This window comes from Tachysurus fulvidraco, chromosome 2 (assembly GCF_022655615.1).
Source record: "Tachysurus fulvidraco isolate hzauxx_2018 chromosome 2, HZAU_PFXX_2.0, whole genome shotgun sequence".
Taxonomy (NCBI): Eukaryota; Metazoa; Chordata; class Actinopteri; order Siluriformes; family Bagridae; genus Tachysurus; species Tachysurus fulvidraco.
In genome coordinates this window covers 22,835,265-22,856,625 of record NC_062519.1, presented here as the reverse complement: position 1 = coordinate 22,856,625, position 21,361 = coordinate 22,835,265, and the positions used below count along the sequence as shown (strand labels likewise).

The 21,361-nt window shown below is 38.4% G+C and overlaps 2 protein-coding genes across 4 annotated transcripts in view; both read left to right on the top strand.

Moving 5' to 3' along the window:
* The first annotated feature begins 11,261 nt into the window (after positions 1-11,261).
* On the top strand, positions 11,262-16,812 carry htatip2 (HIV-1 Tat interactive protein 2). Of its 2 annotated transcripts, XM_027152131.2 has the most exons (7): positions 11,262-11,424; positions 12,898-12,979; positions 13,266-13,449; positions 14,164-14,271; positions 14,899-15,036; positions 15,215-15,276; positions 16,183-16,812. In XM_027152131.2, the coding sequence occupies exons 2-7, from the start codon at positions 12,948-12,950 to the stop codon at positions 16,400-16,402; spliced, it is 744 nt and encodes a 247-aa protein (XP_027007932.1). In that variant the 5' UTR covers positions 11,262-11,424; positions 12,898-12,947; the 3' UTR covers positions 16,403-16,812. The 2 variants fall into 2 exon arrangements, with proteins under 2 accessions (XP_027007932.1, XP_027007931.1); XM_027152130.2 differs by lacking the exon at positions 12,898-12,979.
* A 791-nt stretch (positions 16,813-17,603) lies between these two features.
* prmt3 (protein arginine methyltransferase 3) overlaps positions 17,604-21,361 on the top strand; it is a 50,092-nt gene continuing 46,334 nt past the window's right edge. For both annotated transcript variants that reach the window (XR_007138415.1, XM_027152251.2), the window contains exons 1-4: positions 17,604-17,743; positions 18,967-19,087; positions 19,663-19,745; positions 20,322-20,371. Coding sequence is in view for 1 of the 2 variants with exons in the window: in XM_027152251.2 (XP_027008052.2) it covers positions 17,728-17,743; positions 18,967-19,087; positions 19,663-19,745; positions 20,322-20,371 (270 nt within the window). In the remaining variant the exon portion in view is untranslated. The remainder of the gene's footprint in view (positions 17,744-18,966; positions 19,088-19,662; positions 19,746-20,321; positions 20,372-21,361) is intronic.

The following is a 21,361-nucleotide window of genomic DNA, read 5'->3' as shown; positions in this document are numbered from 1 at the left end:
AATGTAGGTTTAAGCTATGGGTAATAATTAATCCCTGCTGGATTTCACGACTGCAGACATACAGTAAACGGCCAAATGCTACGCAATATTCTGAGGATCTTGCAATTTTTCAAAATGGCACAGATTCCAATCAGATTTGTGTTGTGTGAGTCACAGCACGCATTCCACCAAATCCCTCTTACACTCACGTGAACATGAGCACAACTCAGAGAAAGTCATTACATATGCACATTACATATACATCACCTGTGTCTTCATTGGGAGGAGAATCTTATGCATGTGATTTCACAGATTCAAGTCGTTTTTCCTAAAAAAAAACCCGCACACAATATTTCCAGAAAGTTTCAGTACCATTGTGTATCTCAGCTGGTGAAAAAAAAGGACATTAGTTTGTGCGTGTGTTTGTGTGTGTGTGGGGTGGGGGTGGGGGTGTAAGAGCTGCACTCCTCTTTGTAGGTCTGTCAACACAGTGTCACAAACAGATGACACATCTTAAGAAACACAGTGCTGATGGCTGCTGATGTTTGTGGAGGATCTGAATCAGCTTCATCAGGACTGAACACTGATTCTGTGTGATGATACATTATCAACATGGTCAAAGGAGGAGAAAGGAAGGAGAGCATAATAAAGCAAAATCACATCCTGACATCTGCTGTTTCTTGTTTAGGATTGTCCTGTGTTGGCGTGTGTGTGTGGGTCAGCTGGATATGACAGCAGTGAATGTGAGTAGTCAGTACCTTTCTTCAGGGGATATTGATGTCACTGACAGTGTAAAAGCACTGTACAGTGATTACTGTGTGATGCTAATAAGATTTCTACTACCTTCAGTCTTGGCATGTAGTCCTAAGTCTGTAGCCTTCAAGTTCCTGTCAAGCCTTCCTGTCAGGTTGACCCTGCTTAGTCATTCTCCTCTGACCTTCTCTCCTTCCACAGAACCTCTCCTCACTGGATGGTTTTTCCCACTATTATCTGTAAACTCTAAAGACAGCAGCTACATGATAAGATGATTAGATATTGAGCATGTATACATATTGCAAGCACATGACTATACACACATTTATAACATTAAAACCACCTGCCTAACATCATGTAAGTCTCCTTGTGTCTCCAAAACAGCTCTAACTCTTCAAGGCCTGGACTCCACAAAGTTGTGTTGTGGTATCTGGCCCCAAGACATTAGCAGACGCTCCTTTAAAATCTGTAAGTTGTGGAATTTGGTGGCTGAGACAACACCATGTACTCTTGTTCATGTTCATCATTGTCCAGATCATCACACTGCCTCCGTCAGCTTGTCTTTTAGCTATAGTGCAACCTGGTGTTATCTCGTCCCCAGGAAAGTGTCACATGTCCATCTTTGGGTGGTGTCTAGGATTCTTGGATCTAGGATGGTCACTGTGATGCTCTGTGTGACCTGACTTATTTCTATCAGAGCCACCATTCACTTTTTCAGCAGTAGCTCTTCTGTAGGATTGGACCAGACGGACTAGACTAGAAGCTCTGAACCAGGTGCTAGACATCACAATGTGGCTCATGTCAATGTCACTTGTCCATTTTTCCTGCTTGCACCACATCAACTTTAAGAATTAACTGTTCACTTGCTGTAATATACAGTATCAAACTCCTTGAGAGGTGCCACTATAACAAGATAGTCAATCAAGAGAAGTGACTTTACCTCTTATGGCTGATCAGTGTGTATTTTACAGTAAGATAAAAAATGAAATGTGAAATCACCTGTTTAAACCTCAGAAACGTTTCTGTACATGACGCCTAGTTCTTTGTGCTCATTTATTTGAACAGACAAAGAGTGGATCTGCCGGCTGCGTTCACACAGGACTTCTTTTACGTTTCCACGATTTAAAGTCTGCTTTAGTATCATTGAAGCTCAGATGGTCTTTTTGCCCTGAAATTCCGTCAGCTAAGCCATTCTCAGACTTGGGCCAGCTTTTCAGAACAATACAATCATTAAATGAGCAAACAGATTAACACAGATTGTCACCCAGGGGGAGGTGAAGCTCCTGCTGCCTCCCAGCAGGTTCAGATAATACTGAATTAACACATTGGCACATCTGGCCTGCCTACTACATACACTACACCACATTCAGCCTTCACGAATATACAGTTAAAAAAAATCAATTATTCATCCTGGTTTATGGTGGATCTGCAGTCTACCCCAGGAACACCGGACAGTTGGACTGAACAATTCACAAAGGATGATGTACAATCAACCCCCCTGGGTGATCTGCATAGCTGTGGTCAGTGAGAGGAAACCACAGAACCTGGAGGAAACATGTGCAGAAGATGTAAAACTCCACAGACAGTGAGCTCTGGATCAAACCCTGGACCCTGCACATGTAACACCACAACTCCACCCACTGCAACACTATACTGCACTATTTATTTGCAGTTTTATTTCATATATTCTTCATATTTTAACTTATTTGTAAAATGTTTCCTTTTAGCTGTCGAGGATTTACTTCAGTCACTAACATCCACCAAGATGCCTAACAGAAGAGATTTTCCCCATCATCACAAGGACACACCTGCTTGCCTTTGTTAACATCTGGATGGAATAGCGAGGACTCTAGTTTAAGCCAATAGGATGAATAGTAAAAAAAAAAAAAATAGAAATTTAATCTGTAAATACAGTGAGTGTACAATTTTTGTTCAACTCAACAGATGATTGGATGCATGAATGATCTTAACACTGGGACAGATCAACAGATACTAGAGAGTAATAAATGTGTTCTCCTAACACACAGATGTTACCTAACACCTGAGTTATGTGTTAGTCATGAAGATTTTGGACCTTCGTTGAGATGAGGCCAACATTGTGAGGATCCTGAGGCATCTAAAGATGCAACAGCTCTGGTTGAATTCCGCTTCATGAAGTATTCGAACATTCTAAGAGGAGATACCAACTACATGTGGTCTTTGTGGACAAGAATCTCCCAATCAATACACAATTGCCAGACTGTATACTTATAATCACACCCTCGAGTTTCATCCAAATGAGGATGAGGTTCCCTTTTGAGCCTGGTTCCTCTCAAGGTTTCTTCCTTTTCCATCCAAGGGAGTTCAACTTGCCATAGGTTACCTCAGGTTTGATCATTGGGGATCAATACAAACACATTTAAATATAAGTCTAATATTAATCAGGAATGATTGAATATTCGTATAATATTAAATTCTTTTGTATTATGTTTCTTATATTCTGTAAAGCTGCTTTAAGACAATGTCCATTGTTAAAAGCACTATACAAATAAATTTGAATTGAACTGAATTTTGAATGAGACCTATATGAACACCAAAGCTGTCTAATCTGATCCACAAAGAAGAATCGCCATGTTTTCTGTTGGGTTAGGTCGAGGCGCTTGTGTCAGAGTTGTGAAGCTTACAATCTCACCTCCAAAGTCTGTTTAGCTCACTAAACATCATTCATACTCGAAGAGCATCGAAGAAACAAATGCATGTTTTTTTTCTGATGAAGAGACAAAAGCTCTTAAAACATATCCATGTTTGCTGTAGATCTTCTCTTTTAGTTGAATCTGCTGTTCAAATTTCTCTTTTGTTGCGTTGTCCGGACAAAACGAAGGACTTCTTTGAACCACCGATGTTGAATCTCTTCCTCTCGTCTCCGAACACGTCCGTGCTGCTAACCTCTTCACTCTTTCCCACATTGTCATTAGTGTGTACTGGATACTTTTACAAAAATAAAGTTGATTTCCTACAAGAATTTCCATCATTTTTAGGTTGTAAAATAATCTGGTGCATCTGATATTATGACAGAAATAGTAGATGGCAGTAGATGTACAGGGATCTTAACAGAAATAAAAATGATACAAAACAGGACAACTGAAATATCTAATGTTTGATTTTTTTCCCCCGTCCAGCCTCTGATTCTTTTTCAGCCTTATTAAGATGATCCAGATCACAATCAGGTTATTTTCCTTCAAATGGGATCATGTTGGACCCACCACAGCACAGAAACCTCCCCGCTGACTTTTCTAACACGGCTACAAACAGCCAAGCTACACACCAATTAGCTGGAGGCTAATAACATTTTACCAACACCTGTATTAGCATGCTAGCACTGCAGGGAGCATAGCCAGGACAAGCGGTAATCCCTATAAGCTCAATAGGTTCCCTCCTTACAAAGAAGCATTTGCATATTCTCAATTTCTTAGTTGGTAAGGAAGAAGCTGCTGGATGAAGGTTTGTAGGGATTGTAGAGAATGTCTTTCCTCCATTCACTCTCTTTCCAACACTTCCTGGGTGGCTGGAGGTGATTATCCTCAACCCATGATAGTGAGTATGAGGGATGTGTGTGTGTGTTAGGGATTAGCAGGGAATTAGCATTGGGGTAAGATGCAACATTCCCTCGCAGTTAATTTAAGGGGCGGAGAAGATCGGAAAGCCATTAGGCTGCACTGTTTGCACAGGCTCTGATGTACCGTCTCGCTATGCTTTCCCCTCTCCTTCTCTTTTGTTACAGAAGATATGGAAGAAGTGCAAAGAATGAAGAATTAGTGGGATGGAGGCAAGCCTTGTGTGTTCACAGGATTAATCTTATTCTCAGACAAAACAAACAGAAAAGTGTTGAGTCAGCCTTTTCTTTCTGCCGTGGTTGTAGCGGAGCATCACACAGCAGGGGGGTTCAGTGAACTGAAGGCTGAGGCAAATTACATTTTCTTGTGTGTGTGTGAGATGTGTATTGATGGAATACAAAGTACAGTTACTGTAGTCAGGAAGAGTTTGCAAATGTGATATTAAGTGAAACACATTGGCCTCGACTTTCCATCGATTTTAAGCGAAGGCATTTCGGTATCAGCTCGTAAACATGATCGTTTTATTCTCAGCATTGGGGAAAACATGAAAAACCGATCCCTGAAAAGAGCGACTAGGCTGATGTTTCACTGACGTTCACTGATGTTCAGCGGTGGCTTTTGCACATAGATTTCAAATAAACTGACGTCCATCAGTGCCAACTGATGTTACAGGATCTCATGATTCGATCGCATGCAGTGATCCAGATCGTATCCAGATGGTGTGATTTCCATCCATATCAAACAAGCAACCTTGAAAGCTAAAATCCTTAATAAGTGTTGGCATATTGCAGCTCAATTTTAAAGGCCTGGAGCTGACAAAAGAATCGGAAAAGGAGCATTTTTGACTTTTGATCAGAAACGGCTGTCTACCTCACGGACACATTCTACATTCTACAGTCTACATTCACACTTCGTCTTGTTCGCAATTTTATTAAACAAGTGCTTACTGAGTACTGAGTATTTGCTTACTTGCCTAATCTGGTGTAAAAGTCTGCAGCTAGCACAAAACAAGCAATGGCTGTCATGAGAACTTGTGAATTAACTAGAGAAAGAATGAAGGGATAGCATGACGAGCGATTAGCATGATATGAGCCTGAATCTTGGATACTAAACACATGAAATCTGAACTATATGCTTGAGGTAAAGTGACTAACTTTATACTGTACTTCACACCATAGTCGTTTCAAAGCGTTAAAGCAGCCGAGAACACCGATGCTGCGTGATCTTTCAAATGGCTGATATTATGTGAAGTCGAGATCCATTGTAGTTCTTGGAACAGAGGCTTAGTTTCTGCTTTTGATGTATAACAGGACGTGGTTTGATGTCTAGCGTGACTAAACGAAAGAAGGTCACGGCCTCGGCTCTGCATCTCGGTCTGCACAGCTGCCTGATGAGGGAAAATTTTCTACAGCATTTTTTCAACGAATGTGAGCATGTATGTGTAAATTGAAAGCAAACAGCACTTCTGGTTGGAAGATGTAGAAGAGCAAATGAACCATGATGTAATGTTACATTAGGGTGCCAATACGTTTGCTTACACAACAATGATCGGCTATTCAGATGTCAATGAAATTAAAAGTGTATGTGTAGGAAGTCAACACAATGTTTATGGGGTGAATAATTATTTGAAGCCTTTATTTATGCTCCTGAGCGTTGGCTAATGACTAAAGATAAAAATAAGCTATGTATATGCGTCTTAGCTATTAGCTAGCTAATTTGTTTTTGTTCAGCTTGGTACTCCAAGCCACTGTTTGTAATTCAAATCTATTTAATAGCGAGCTAAAATAAGCTATAAAATTACAGACATCAATAAAATTACAGACATTTCCGTCCATATGAGTAGCATGCTAGCACACTTTTCTCCTTATGTCAATAAATCAGTTTAGGCTAAAGGTTTTAGCTTGATCTTGCTATCTAGCTACTAGTTTCAATTACAAATATGGAGTTGATAACTAACTTTGTCACTCATAAAAAAAATTATATTCCAGTGTAACACACATTCAGAGAGAGAGAGAGAGAGAGAGAGAGAGAGAGAGAGAGAGAGAGAGAGAGAGAGAGAGAGAGAGAGAGAGAGATGTGCCATTCCTGTGTGATTTATACAACAGAGTTTTGCTAATACTAATCCTAATGCTAATGATGGCTAGTAATGGGGGCTGACAGCACAATCTGCTCCTGATATTTACCCCAGAGGTGACCGTTTCACACAAGGGTCACGGACAAGGGCGAGAATCATGTCAGGCTTGTTAGTGTCAGCTTACAGAGAAGGGCAGAGTGGATTTGGAGCAGATCCCAGCTGATCCGCGGCTAAGGATTAACTTAATTAGCACTGATGTTCTGTCAAAATAACCAGTCAAATATTGGATGTATTACAAAAGAGTTGCCTCAGTGCTAAATAATGCAATTGAGGGGAATAATGTGTTAGTGCTGAATAACTAAGGAGATCAAAACAGTTCCTGGTGAGAGGCCTGAGCTTTTGGGATTTGAATCGGACCTCCTACAGAAAACACATGGGTGCAAGAGGTTCAATTATAATTCCAGTCTGTTCGACTCGTATCAAATTTAGTTCAGAACTATAACAACCAAAATATAGTCACAAGCAGTGATCTGTGGGGTCCAAGCACTCATTGTAAATAGAGCCTCCCAGTGACCAGTTATTTCCAAGCTGCGCAGAACACTTAAGAGACCAGAATGTTCTGGATTTGTGCCCAAGATGAAGATGGACAGCAAGAGCTACCAATCAAAGTGTGACCTGCTGAAACATACACAGTGAGATATATTGCCTGCTTGTTTAACTACACAGATTTTACACTACATCTAACAATGTTAGCTGTTTGTATATGTTGAAGATGTAGTGGCTCAGCAGTGGTTATGGTCTGTGTCTCTGAGGGTTCCTCAGAGTTCCTTCCACTGCACACAAAACATGCCAGGGAGTGGATAGTTTATGATAAATTGCCATAGGTGTGTGTGTGTGTGTGTGTGTGTGTGTGTGTGTGTGTGTGTGTGTGTGTGTGTGTGTGTGTGTGTGTGTGTGTGTGTGTGTGTGTGTGTGTATGGTAACTGGTGTCCCATGTGAGGTATATATCTAAACTCAGTGTTCTGAGGAAAGCTTCCTGAACCACTGTGACCTTGACCAGGAAAAGTGATTTAGAAGAAGAAGAAGTAGAAGGATGCATGGATTTCTCCTTTGAATGCAATACAACATCCACGAGAAGAGAGAATCATCCTTTCAGAGAGAGGCGGAGGCTGCAGCCTTCTTGTGCACAGTGACAGGAGATTTAATGCGCCGCTCCCAACCATTTTTGTTTGCTGTCTACACGTTTAGTTTGACCTTTTGATCTGAGTCTTCAGCCATGTGGGAAAGCCTGTGCACATGAGTAAGATTCAAAAGGTATCAAGTCAAGTCAAGTCAAGAAGCTTTTATTGTCATTTAATCCATATATACAGTAGCTGTTGCAGTACACAGTGAAATGAGACAACGTTTCTACAGGAACATGGTGCTATATAAAACAAAGACAGAGCTAAGGTTAGTCCTAGATACATAAAGTGCATCTCTGCAACCTGGTGCAAACAGTGCAGGACAAGACAAACAAGACAAACAAGACCGTGCAGGACAAAACATTGCACGAAAGACAATACACAAAAAACAATACACAAAAGCAGCGCCGACCAGTATAAATAGTGTATGATCAATCAATATTACGTGCACAGTGTGTAAAAAATGCATGTAAACAGTTTGATGGTTATATATTGGAAGAGTGTGTATATGGTGTACAGTAGGTCTGTGCAGTCCATACAGTTGATGTGCGTGTGTTGTGCTCAGTAGAGTTCAGTTCAGTTCAGTTATTAAGGAGTCTGATGGCTTATGGAAACTGTGGAAACTTGTGGAAACTGTTACACAGTCTGGTCGTGAGAGCCCGAATGCTTAGATACCTTTTTTCCAGATGGCAGGAGGGTGAAGAGTGTATGTGAGGGATGTGTGGGGTCATCCACAGTGCTGTTGGCTTTGCGGATGCAGCGTGTATTGTCATGTGCACATGAAAACACAGTGATTTAGACCATACAATGAAATTTTTACTTTGAAAATACACAAAATTAATCAAATAGAATATGAAAATATAATGAAAAGCTTTTCCTTGGTGTTAGTATTTTGATGTTTGATGTGCTGATAAGTCATGATCAACTCTGATAAACTCATGATAAACTGACTGGATAATTACACGAACGCACTGTTTGTTAAACTGTGTCAGTTTTTACTTACTTAGTTAGTCCTCAGTCCTGTGTTGTTTTCATGTCACACCATGGTCCTCCAAGAACGTTGCTGCATTTCCCTTTTTACTGCCCCAGCTATGTGGTGGAGCATTTAAAGTTTCTTGACTTGGATGTAAAGGGGTAAGGTCTTTTCTAATAGAGTGCTATGTAAAAGGGAACTAATTTCTAACTAAGCGCATGTGTATTGGAAACACTGCTTTGTCTGAGCGCACATGCATATTCATTGATTAGTGCGCATGCATTGAACACGCCGCTAATTGCGTTGCCTTTTCTGATAGCTTCGTGTCTTAACGCGTCCATGCTGTTTTCTGACATTCGTGATGTGCGGACCTTCATTCTCCGTCTCTGTGGGATCTTAGACCGGCCGCATTGTCTCGACATGTGCGTGTGACGCGCGCGCTTTCACGGACACTTCCACCCGCAGCTTGCGCTCGAGCTGTCCCGCCAAGCGCCTAGCAACGGGACGTCAATTTAATTTAACCTCCGCGCTAATTACCGGACCGACGGATCGAAGACATCTTATTTATTTATTTATTTATTTATTTATTCTGTTTTTTTTTTTTGTTTGTTTCCCTCCTACCTCTTGGAGCTCGATGGTGCCAAAAGAGCAGCTTTTCACAGAGAACTTAAAAAAAGGAAAAAGTTCATTTGTGTGTGTGTGTGTGTGTGTGTGTGTGTGTGTGTGTGTGTGTGTGTGTGTGTGTGTGTGTGTGTGTGTCTGTGTTTTCACTCGCTTCTGAAGGAAGGAAACGATTGACCTTCTCTCCTCCTGCATGGGCCCAGCCCTACAATGACTTATAGATCCATTAAAGCAGGGGGTGTACAAACTTTAGGTCGGCATGTAGTGGTGTATATATAAAGTCCCACAGGCGATCTGGTCTAAGTCACGAAGAGAAATAAATACTAGGAATGTTTGAAGGATTGAAATAAATCACTGTACGGTAACTTTTTTACGCGTTTGACTGTTTTTGGCACAAACATATCATTGGTTTCATTAATAACCAGCAGGTTTATAATGAACTGATGCTGAGTAAACTCTGGAGACGATGGACTGTCTACTACAGTTCATATTAAACAGCACATATTCAAACATGTATATAGATTTACAGTGTTCATTCTAATAGTTTAGATAGTGTTTATATATATATATATATATATATATATATATATATATATATATATATATATATATATATATATAAACACTATCTAAACTATTAGAATGAACACTATATATATATATATATATATATATATATATATATATATATATATATATATATATATATATATACACTACTGCACACACTACTGCAAACACAACTGCTCGTCTTTCATGCAAAACAATTTTAAACCTGATAATGTCTAATGTATTTCATATACTTAATGTATACAGAAACACAGAGAGGCATTTAAATTTATGTTTCTTTTTTCTTCTTCTTGTGATTTATCATGATAAAGCAAGTTTCTGCTGAACATCTACACTTCAGGCACTGATAGGCAATTAAACAATTACTCGATTTTCTTATTCATATTCATACCTTGGTATCGATCTTAAACATTCTGGAATGTTTTAGGACATTTAAGCAATTAATCAGTTAAATAAGTAAGCGATTAATCAATTAATCACTTTACTTATTTTTTGCAATGAGCATTATGTTATGAGAAAAGAAAAGGCCAGTGTAAATTGCTTTGGAAAAATAATTATTTTCTCAAATGCTTTAAAAATCATATGTTCAGAACATCAGAAGCAGAAGGATTCAAATGAGGATGAGGTTCCCTTCTGAGCCTGGTTCCTCTCAAGGTTTCTTCCTCTATCATCTCAAGGAGTTTTATTTAATTAATTTTTAACTCTCTCTTCTGTTTCCATACTTCTGTATGCTGCTTTGGGACAATGGGAATGGTTAAAGGCACTATACAAATAAACTGAATTGAATTTCTCTGCACTTTCACATTGAATTCTAATGCAAGCCTACAAGCTGCCTTTTACTGTCACTGTGATGCACTGAGTAGGTCTTGCTTGATCAGAATTGAGTGTTTTTCTAATTAACTGCCTTCCTCACACGTGCATGAATCTACACGGTCACTGTTTAAATACGTTCACGTCAAATAATCAACATTACAGACATTTATATACACTTCATGAGTTAATTCCCACATCTGCATAAAGGATGTGGTCTAACTGATTAATTTAATGCATAGGGAGTACTCTGCATTTGATTGATTTCTAGCTTGAACTAAGAGCGAGAACTGAAAGTACTGAAACGGAAAGTACTGAAAATGGTTCTTTGAAATTTCAAAATACTGGAATTATCTGTAAGAATGACTAAAGACTAGTGCCATCTAATGGCAAACTCGCGTCATTGCAATAGTAAAAAAATAAAAAGTTAAAAAAATGAAAATAATCAAATAAAAAAGTTAAAAAAATAAAAATAATCAAATCAAAACGTTAAAAAAATAAAAATTATGAAATCAAAACGTTAAAAATAGAAATAATTAAATCAAAACGTTAATAAAATACAAATAATCTAATCAAACGTTAAAAAATACAACTACTAATTTTACACCTCCAGTCACAACCTGCGACATTGACTGATAATAATTCATGTATAATATTAATACATCTTACATTTTTAATAAGCTATGAGCAGTGATCTGCGCATGCGCGTGACTAGGAGCCGACACACGGAAGTGGGCGAATCTGAGCAGTAAAACCTGCTATGTCGCTTTTAGAGGGCGGTTTTACTGTTTTTGTTGTTTTGGTCGCGTTAATTGCAGCGGTTTTACACTACATGGAGAATTCACCTGGAGAATACGTGGCGTATAAAGGGTAACATTTTAATAAACATCTTTAACGCTGCATGAATAATACTGAATAAAATGTGGTTCTGTGTCTGCATTATTGTGGACATCTGCACTGTTACAGAGGTTATTGTCGGATTCTGTCGTTTTTAGTTATTTTTTGTTCTTCTATAATAAGTACTCTTTGAAGGACATAGATATATACACTACATGTCGCCTTGGCTACGGCAGTACATTGTAACGAATGCGTCAATAGAGCCGCCATCTTGGTACAGGGGGACCCCCCCCCCAATGCATCAGCATCAATGTAGGCAAAGAAATAAAATCACCATAAATCGTCATGAATGCGATTTTCTAGGTTTTTTGGTTCGTTCCAACGGTCAGACATGTATTTATCATTGAGTCAAGAGAAAATGTAAGGTTTTTATATTAATATGATCTACTTTTTCACAATATAATACATAGTGCTAGTAGGTCTAAGTTTATTAGTTACATTCTGATGAACAATCACTACTTACCTTAGCCTACTGCTTGCAACACTGCTACAATGGTGTGACTATACATGTTCATTCATTCATTTATTTTCTACCGCTTATCCGAACTTCTCGGGTCACGGGGAGCCTGTGCCTATCTCAGGCGTCATCGGGCATCGAGGCAGGATACACCCTGGACGGAGTGCCACCCCATCACAGGTCTCTCTCTCTCTCTCTCTCAATGATTGTCCGTAGTGTGTGAGTCACTCTTATTCACACACTACGGACAATTTTCCAGAGATGCCAATCAACCTACCATGCATGTCTTTGGACCGGGGGAGGAAACCCCCGAGGCACGGGGAGAACATGCAAACTCCACACACAAAAGGCGGAGGTGGGAATCGAACCCCGAACCTGGAGATGTGAGGCAAACGTGCTAACCACTAAGCCACCGTGCCCTCACTATACATGTTAATTTAAACATTTTGGTTTATTAAATATGATACACAAAGCAATTTGCAGGTGGAAGCAAATCAAACCAACGTAACCAGAAATATAATTTCCTAACATTCAATATTATAAAACACATTCTCACATGTGAAATGTAATCCTTTGCTGTCTGTTTTTTATATTTTGTTCGTATGGGCGTGTCTTATTAAGTGGTAATAAAGGAAGGGACGTGTCTTATAAAGTACTGAGAGTTCTGAACACGCACGCACACGTTCCAGCACTCCTGAAACCCTTGTACTGAATAAGCATGTTAATATTAACTAGTTAGATAAAGCTAGAATAAAATCATGGAGAGCAAAAAAAAAAAAAAGAGGTCATGTTGCGTGCCAACGTTACCTGCTGTTAATAAATACATAACATTAACATGTCAGTCATGATATAACACTGTAAGGTCCTGACAATGGTTAAAAAAAAACAAGTACACGTTAATATATTACATATTCATTAAATAAAGCTGCACATCGTTTGATACACCATTTTTAAGTTCAATAATGTCCCTTGGTGTGAAATTTGTCCAGGGGAATAATTCCAGGCTTGAAGGACTGTGGAGCAGTAGATATGTGACCGAATGCATACATGCGAGTCATGTATTGCTCAGAAGTAAGTGCATGTATACTCAAAACATAGCTACAACAGTGAGAGAATAGAATGTGGGTCATGAGTTTAAATCCCAGGGCCACCTAGCTGTCACTTCTGGGCCCCTGAGCACGGCCCTTAACCCTCAATTGCTCAGCTGTATAAACGAGATAAATGTAAGTCTGCCAAATGCCGTAAATGTACAACAGGGAGTTTTTTCCATAATCTCCACAGTATCACCGTAGAGCAAATCAGAGTAGGAAACGCACTAAACATGAAATTAACCTGCTGTTTTGTTTTTAATTGACAGGATGGATGCGGCTGCACTAGAAGAAAACTTCAGGCAAAAGAATAAAAGTTGTTTTATTCTTGGTGCTTCTGGAGAGACAGGGAAAACACTGTTAAAGGAAATTGTACAGCGCAATATTTTCACCAAAATTACTCTCATCGGGCGAAGAAAGCTGAGCTTTGAGGATAAAACGTATGACAAAGTGGTAATTAGTCATTCTCACTTCCATGACTGCTAAAGAGGAAGCTATTTGTGCTAATTTGTTTTAGCAGTAGACCAAAAATGAAGTGTGAATTAAAGATTAAAGCAACAAATTAGAGGAAAGTGTGGTCCAGTTAGCTTCTTCCCAGCTATTTACAGGACTCAAGGACTCAATGAATGCTATAACCAGGATAAAAATAATAATAATAAATAGATACCTCACTCCACCACTGTCATCGTCAAAGCAAAAAGCAACTCAGTATATTTGTACACAGTAGTACGGAGTTCAGCTATCTAGAGTCATTTTAACATAAAAGCTTTGAAATCATAATTCACCTTGTCACTACTTGTGTAGCCTTTAAGTATCATTAGCTATAAAGGTTGTTAGTTTGACCTTATTATAATAAATATACTAATGTTCCTGTTTACTCAGGATGGATATCATATACTTTACTATATGTATGTAAAAGTGTACTGACATTCAAGAATTCAGCAAGAAATCGATCACCATTAAGGAACAAAGCATTAATAGGAATGTTGGCAATGCCATATTGGTACTGTGCAAACTATGCTGTGTGACCAATAAATGTTTCTGATTCTTACACATTTTTGTTGATCAAAATAATTAATTTAAGCAGCGACATACTTTGTTTCAGTGAGCATGATTTGCTTGAGTCTGTTCAAGAAACTTTGATGATTGATATTAATTTGTTTTAAGGTGCAAGAAGTGGTGGACTTTGAGAAGCTGGATGAATATGCCCAAGCATTTCAGGGTCACGACGTTGGGTACTGCTGCCTCGGAACAACCAAAGCCAAAGCAGGAACCGTGAGTTTTTGTTTTTTAACTATGACATCAGATCTTTTTTTGGTGATGAAATGTACACAGTGTTTACCGTGTACTTTACACCAAAGATAAGCAGCCTGCCAGGATAAGTGTGTTCAATTTAATTTGTTGTCATTTTTTAAAGTAAAGGTAAATCAGTAAAGGAGGCTTATAGCCTCATGTTGGACATCATACAAACTGCTGTTCTGAATCATTACCTTTAGAAGTAAAATATATTTCCACCAGTTAGCAAAGATCCAGTGCAAACAGTGTGCCAGTGATGTACAGACACAGTGCCATTGCTCTAAAATTAAGCGGGGTCATCATGGTGTAGATAATGTCTGTATCTCAGAAATATGTGTGAAATACTTGTTCCCCCAAAGGACAGACCAAGGAAAAGAATAAACATTGATAAACATAAACATTGACGACTCCCAGTGACCTAGTACAAAGTTATACTACAAATTCACTAGAGATTAATTTGTCAAGTCATCGGGTGAAACGTCTGGGGTACACATACTTTTGGTCAGGTAGCGTATGTCTGAAATCATTGTGGTCATTAGAGAACCCAAGCCAATGAAGTAATGTGTTATGCTAAAAAATATTAGTGTTAATAAGTGTGTGTTGCAGGAGGGATTTATCCGTGTCGATCACGACTACGTACTGAAATCAGCAGAACTAGCCAAAGCCGGGGGTTGCACACACTTCCATCTGGAGTCATCTAAAGGAGCTGACAAAACAAGCAGTTTCCTTTATCTAAAAACCAAGGTGTGAATTTACACACACACACACACACACACACACACACACACACACACACACACACACACACACACACACACACACACACACACACACACACAGCACCATCAATAAAAAAAGAAAATAGTTTGGCAGAAGTAATAGTATAGTTGTGTATTATCTGCGTGTTGATGTTGTGTTGCAGGGCCAAGTTGAAGCAGATATAGAGGAGCTGAGCTTTGAGCGATACTCCATCTACAGACCGGCGTATGTTACTCATTAACACTTACACAGTTACATGAATGAATGAGTTTATTTGTACTTAATCAGGGGCAATGCACAGAGAACATTAGTCTAAGAAAGAAGAGATGTCATGTGCCAGGTTATAGCAAAAAAATGCTAATTTCCTCCTGCAGTCCCTAGAGAGATGTTACATTTGCAAAAGGTCATGAAATACATAGAGTATCATGATTACATGATAATGGGTGTAAAAATAATCAGCAAATGTGTATTGCTAGAGTGTGAACTGAACATTTTGCTTTTTATACTGAAGCAATAGTTTTTATAATATTCTGAGTGCTTTTGATGTGTAATTCCATTCCTCACTACTGGGGTAATAAGAAGTGGGGTCACAGCTGGACTGTGCTAGTGAGACTGACTGGTCACTGGTGTTATTTATTCACTTATATTTATGAAATATTTCAACAAGAATTACACAAGTTTTATGGCAGTGTAACGGTGCTTGTAGTGATGCAGCTTTCCATCAGATAATAAGCATGTATTGTTAATAACAAACAAAAAGACCACAACTGACAAATTTAGATTACCTGAAACAAAACCGAAAAATATTTACAATCATTTCAAATATATATTTGTTAAAAAAATTATTTTGAAAGAAAATGTTGCTCAGCTCTACAGTCCAGTTACGCATGTGTCTGTATGTATGTATGTATGTATGTGTGTGTGTGTGTTGTTTTTTTAGCTGCTTAGTAATTTGTGGTTTTAGCTGCTAACTGAAGAACATGGCTTTTGAAAAAGTAAAAATATAAAAATGTTATGAGAGAAACAATGTGACAATTTTTTTTAACACTACATGTAGATACAGTATAATAAAATACCACGTCTCTTCCTTCAGTCCACTACAGCCATTTACATGGATGTCTCTGATTTCAGAGTGCTGTTGGTGAACAGAGAGGAGAGTAGACCAGCCGAATGGATGGCACGCAAGTTTCTCGGAGCGTTCTCCTCCGTGTTCCCCACAGCGATGTCCATCCCCATCACCGCTGTGGCTCGAGCCATGCTGATCAACACGCTCATCGAAGGAGAGCAAAAAACCGAGATCCTCGAAAACAAAGCCATTTACAACCTCGGCAAGATTGAGGAAAAGCGTTAAGATGTGGATTGTTCGAGTCTCGTGTAACAAGTGCTTTAATTTCTTCCTCCGTAAAGGGACGTTTTGTCATTTGGTGATTTCCTGTCTAGAGACTTTAAACTCACTTGCGTAAAAAACATAAGGGATTTTCTGTTCATCTGTGAGCATTTAACAGCTGTAAGTTTTCAGTCTTAAACCTTAAACGGTCTGTTTTGTGCACTACACTATATGATTTAATTTAATTTTAAATATATATTTTTTTTCTGGAGATGAATGGAGTTCTTTCCTTGAATATTAATTAAAGTTATTTGAGTGAATTGTAGAATAGTCACTTATCAAAACACCCGCATAAACACCTGCATTTTTATTTTTATTTTTTTTATAGGTCTTTATTATTATTTCTTTATCAAAAAATAAACATGTTAATATCACATTTTTGTTAATTCTTAGATGCTGCACTCACTACTTTGCCGTTCATAACCAATTGATCAAGTAACCTGAAATCCCAACACAATGTAATATAATGACGGACATGGTGACGAAGCAAATAGAACTCTGCTACAAAACCATGATGCTGCCACCCCCATGATTCACAGGATAAGCTTCTTATGTTGTCTTATTTCCAGCAGATACAATACTTCTTGTTTAAATAAAAAGGTTTTATTCGGAATTCATCTGTTCGGCTAATCTGATTGAGAACTTTAGACAGACAGGCAGCTGTGTTCACTTTGGACAGTAGTGACTTCTTCCTTCTTATCCCATGCCATGCTCACCAAGGGTGGACTACAGGTTCTTAGAGGTTAAACCCGGGGCTTCTTTTTGCTCTGTGAATCCCCATTCAACCCCCACGAGCACTGAAAGCAAACCAAAGGCCCACTGAATTTGGCATCAAGTAAAGCTTTGCAAACTCTACTGACATTTAGGTTTGCTTTTGAAACATAGAGAATGTTTCACCAAACTTTTTTAAGTCACCTCTTAATGCCAGTAGCACAGGATTCTGAAAACTAAGAATAAAGCTAGGCTCAGTGGTCCATTGTGACTAAAAGCAGATTATAGTTCTACAAAGTGATGACACTCAATAACCAATGATCTGAATATACAACAATTAATAAAGGTCATTGATGTGAATACTGGAAAAATTTTTTGGTAAGTTTGTAGATTTTTGAATAAGATTCAGAGTCACAGTAAGTGTTCAGAGACACAGTAAATTTGCATGAACATTTTTTTTTATGCAAATCAAATTTTATTAAGATTTTTTTTTCAAAAGCGGACTTTTATATAAGCAATTCTGAATTTACTTCCGTTTCGACTTTTTCTCACCGGAAGAAGTCAGAAGAAACAAAAAAATGGCGGAATACACAGGTAACACGTGAAAGATGTAAATATTGTTACTAATCTGTTCCTTATAGTTAAAAATTTTTTTTTTACGAGTGTTTGTTAAAGGCGTTAAATAGACCAATTATGTAAATGTCTCGGTTTAATTACAGGGAAAAAAAATCTCGTGCTTGAATTGATGTTGTTATGGAAAAGCATTCAAATGAGTATAAGTAGATATAATTACAATTATATGCTAATCGAAAGCGTTCCTGGGTCTAATTATAAAGTGTGTGTTGTTATATGGAATAAATCGTGTTGCTTGACGTGTTCAGACTCACAACCTTTACTGTGCTTTTTACTATTGACATTGTCTCAAAGCAGCTTTACCGAACATAAACATAAAGTAAAAGGTAATTATAAAGATTCATATAATACAAAAATTCAAGATTAATATTAGATATATTTAAATATGTTTGTATTTATCCCCAATGAGCAAGTCTGAGATGATTCGGGTGACTGTGGGGAGTAAAAACTCCATTAAATTGGTAACCGAAGGAACCTTGAGAGGAACCAGACTCAAAGGGGAACCTCATTCTCACATGGGTGACACTGGGGGTGTGATTTATAAATATACAGTCAGACAAATGTTGTATTGATGAGGAGGTTGTTGTCCTCAAAGACCACATGGAGTTGGATCTCCTCTTCAGTATAGCAGAGTTTAACTGGAGTTGGTAAATGTCTAGATGCCTCAGGATTCTCACAGTCTGCCTCATCTCAGTGGAGGTCCTAAATCTATTTAACATAAGGAACTAAAACCAAAAGGAATAGATGTTCAGCTGACATTTCTAGACTTTTTGTTAGAATGAACTTGTTTGAAAGGGCATGTGGTAGCCTAGTGGTTAAGGTGTCGGGCTACCAATCAGAAGGTTGTGAGTTTGATTCCCACGTCCACCAAGCTGCCACTTTTGCCTGAGCAAAGCCCTTAACTCTCAATTGCACAGTTGTATAAACACATGATAATGTAAGTCACTCTGGATAAGGGCACTGCGCTGTAAATGTAAATAATTCGTCTCTCTCCCCTGTCACATTCAACAGGATGTATTTAAGTTACAGGTAACCAATTTCGCACCCAGGAGCCGGTTTACATGTTAACGCATGGCTGTGTGCTTGTGCAGAAGAAGTGTTCTGTACGTCAGTTTGGGGCTAAAACATTTTTGCCATTGTTGAGAAATCTAAATCTCACATGCACTTAATTAAAAATTTTAAAGATCTCGGTGGTGCAGGCGACGAACCTCCGGAACTCTCTGACAGCGAGGATGAGGACCAGTGGATGGAGGAAGATGACGGACACGAGACAGAAGAGAGAGTGTCGTGCCTTTTCTGTGACAGGTAGCAACCTCGAAGAGAATATATAAAAGATGAAGAAGACGGTGGTAGCCTAGTGGTTAAGGTGTTGGGTTACAAATCGTTGTTGAAGGTTGTGAGTTTGATTCCCATGTTCACCAGGCTGCCACTGCAGGGCCCCTGAGCAAGGTCCTTAACCCTCGATTGCTCAGTTGTATGCATAAGAGATAGAATGTAAGTCGCTCTGGATAAGGGCGTCTGCTAAATGCTGGAAATGTAAATACATAGAGTGTAAACACATGCAGTTATTACGTTATAATGGCTAAGAACGAAAACGAAGCTCATCGTCATTTATCACATATTTACTGTTAAAGATCTGTTTGTATATAAGTGTGGACAAAGTGAATTATTCCCCTATGAGAGTTTTATGGTGTTCCATACAGCACATACTTTTGTATTTTGTTATTGTCGTGTCACGACTTGACTGTTTTATGCTTCTAGAATGTGTTCCTCAAACAAAACATGTCAATAATCTACTGAACTTCATTCTATTGAACTACATATATATTAATAATCATTAGAAATAAGATGATCCATGTCTCTGTGTGATTTGGACCCAGATTCCTGTGCTCGGTTTCTGAAACGCTCCGTCACTGCCGGGTCGATCACGACGTTAGCATAGCAGATTTGGTGAAAAAACACAGTGAGTATTTCTTCTTTAATCACGTCCCATTCGTTTCAGAATCAAAGCCAACAATGCTTACAGTTTGATTCGGTCTCTTCCGACTGACGAGATTTTTCAGCGTCTCGCCTTCCGTATGATGCCGTTGTCAAAAATACACTTTGTCCAATTTTAAATAATACTCAGTGTCTAGGTAATATAACGGTAATTAGGTAACGGAGCCTAAACACGAGCTCCATCTTGAATCACTCAGCACCGTTCATCTGTTTCTTGTGTTCAGCTGTGATGTCAGTCAATCAGTTAAGATGACATCAGTCAGTAGAACATGTTCAGTTCATCTCTAATTAGTACAGAAACCTCACAGTGATAATGTTAGAAGTCTGCCTGGTGGTCTTAGCAACAAAAAGTAAATATTCATATTTATTGGATGAAGAATTTTTACTAGATTTAAGGGACTGGTCACTGATCACACAAAACTCTTCTTCTTCTTCTTTTTCATTCTATATGAACTCTGAGCTTGTTTTATTAAATGGTAGACAGCCGATATGTGTGTCATTTTTTCTGTTAATTAGACAGATTTTTTTTTTTCCTCAACAGGGCTCGATGATTATGGATATATAAAGATGATAAACTACATTAGAACGGCGGTAAGCGTTTATCTGATTGGTTTGTTTTGTTAATGATTGTACCCTATATATATATATATATATATATATATATATATATATATATATATATATATATATATATATATATATATATATTATGGCTGTTAAACGGCAGTTTTTTGTGAGAAATTGTCATCATGATGTCAGAAACCTTTTCCAAGCGGGGGCGTGGCTGAACCAATCAAATGCATCTCATGTTTAAAGGTAATTATCGTGCAGCTGTCATCAGTGACATGATTTTATTTAACAACAATTAAAGATCATCTGTTTCTGTGCGATTTTCTTCACGTCGTCTCGGTTTCATCTGACCGCCGAAGCCGTGTCCATAAAGAGCTTACAAAGCATGCCGTCATCCACACGCAGAGAAAACGGAGCAGCACAGTGATATCACCAAGAGCAGGACTTTCCTGAAATATCTATAAAATACACAAGATAAAAATGTACCCAGGAGGTTGCAGAGAAGCCTTACAGCAACATTAATGGAGCTGTAGGAAGATCTGACACGCACTGCTTACTGATTACTCATGTTGTTGACACGTCTGGGCAAGGTGTAGGATGACTAGACGAAGCCCTTTCTAATGAAAAACTCCTCGAAAGCACTTTAAACCATGTGGTACAACGTGTCATAGTCTGATGAGATGATTTGGTGCTGCATGGTGGTGGTAGCATCAGGCTTTAGAGCTTCTTTTATTCATCATTTATTTTTCCTCAAGCTGAATTGAAAAGTGTTAAAAGTTCTGACACGATTTATCTTTTCTCGAATCCTACCGTTTTAACAGGGGTGTGTAAACATTTTACATCCACTGTAAATATTGGTTTAAATCGATCATGTTTTATTATGTATTGTGTAAATAATCAGTAAGTAAATTGAACCTAGTGATGTCTATAATTTATTACTTCCTTTGTAAGGATCACAGAATCATAGTTTAGTGTTAGTTTGTGGTGGTCAGAAAGTTTTTCAATAATTCA

Bases quoted from the DNA above. Each gene is read 5' to 3' on its own strand.
- htatip2 (XM_027152130.2), top strand. From the start codon at position 11,315: ATGTCGCTTTTAGAGGGCGGTTTTACTGTTTTTGTTGTTTTGGTCGCG. The intron at 11,425-13,265 runs GTAACATTTTAA...TTTAATTGACAG, and splicing joins GAATACGTGGCGTATAAAGG to GATGGATGCGGCTGCACTAG. The intron at 13,450-14,163 runs GTAATTAGTCAT...ATTTGTTTTAAG, and splicing joins ATAAAACGTATGACAAAGTG to GTGCAAGAAGTGGTGGACTT.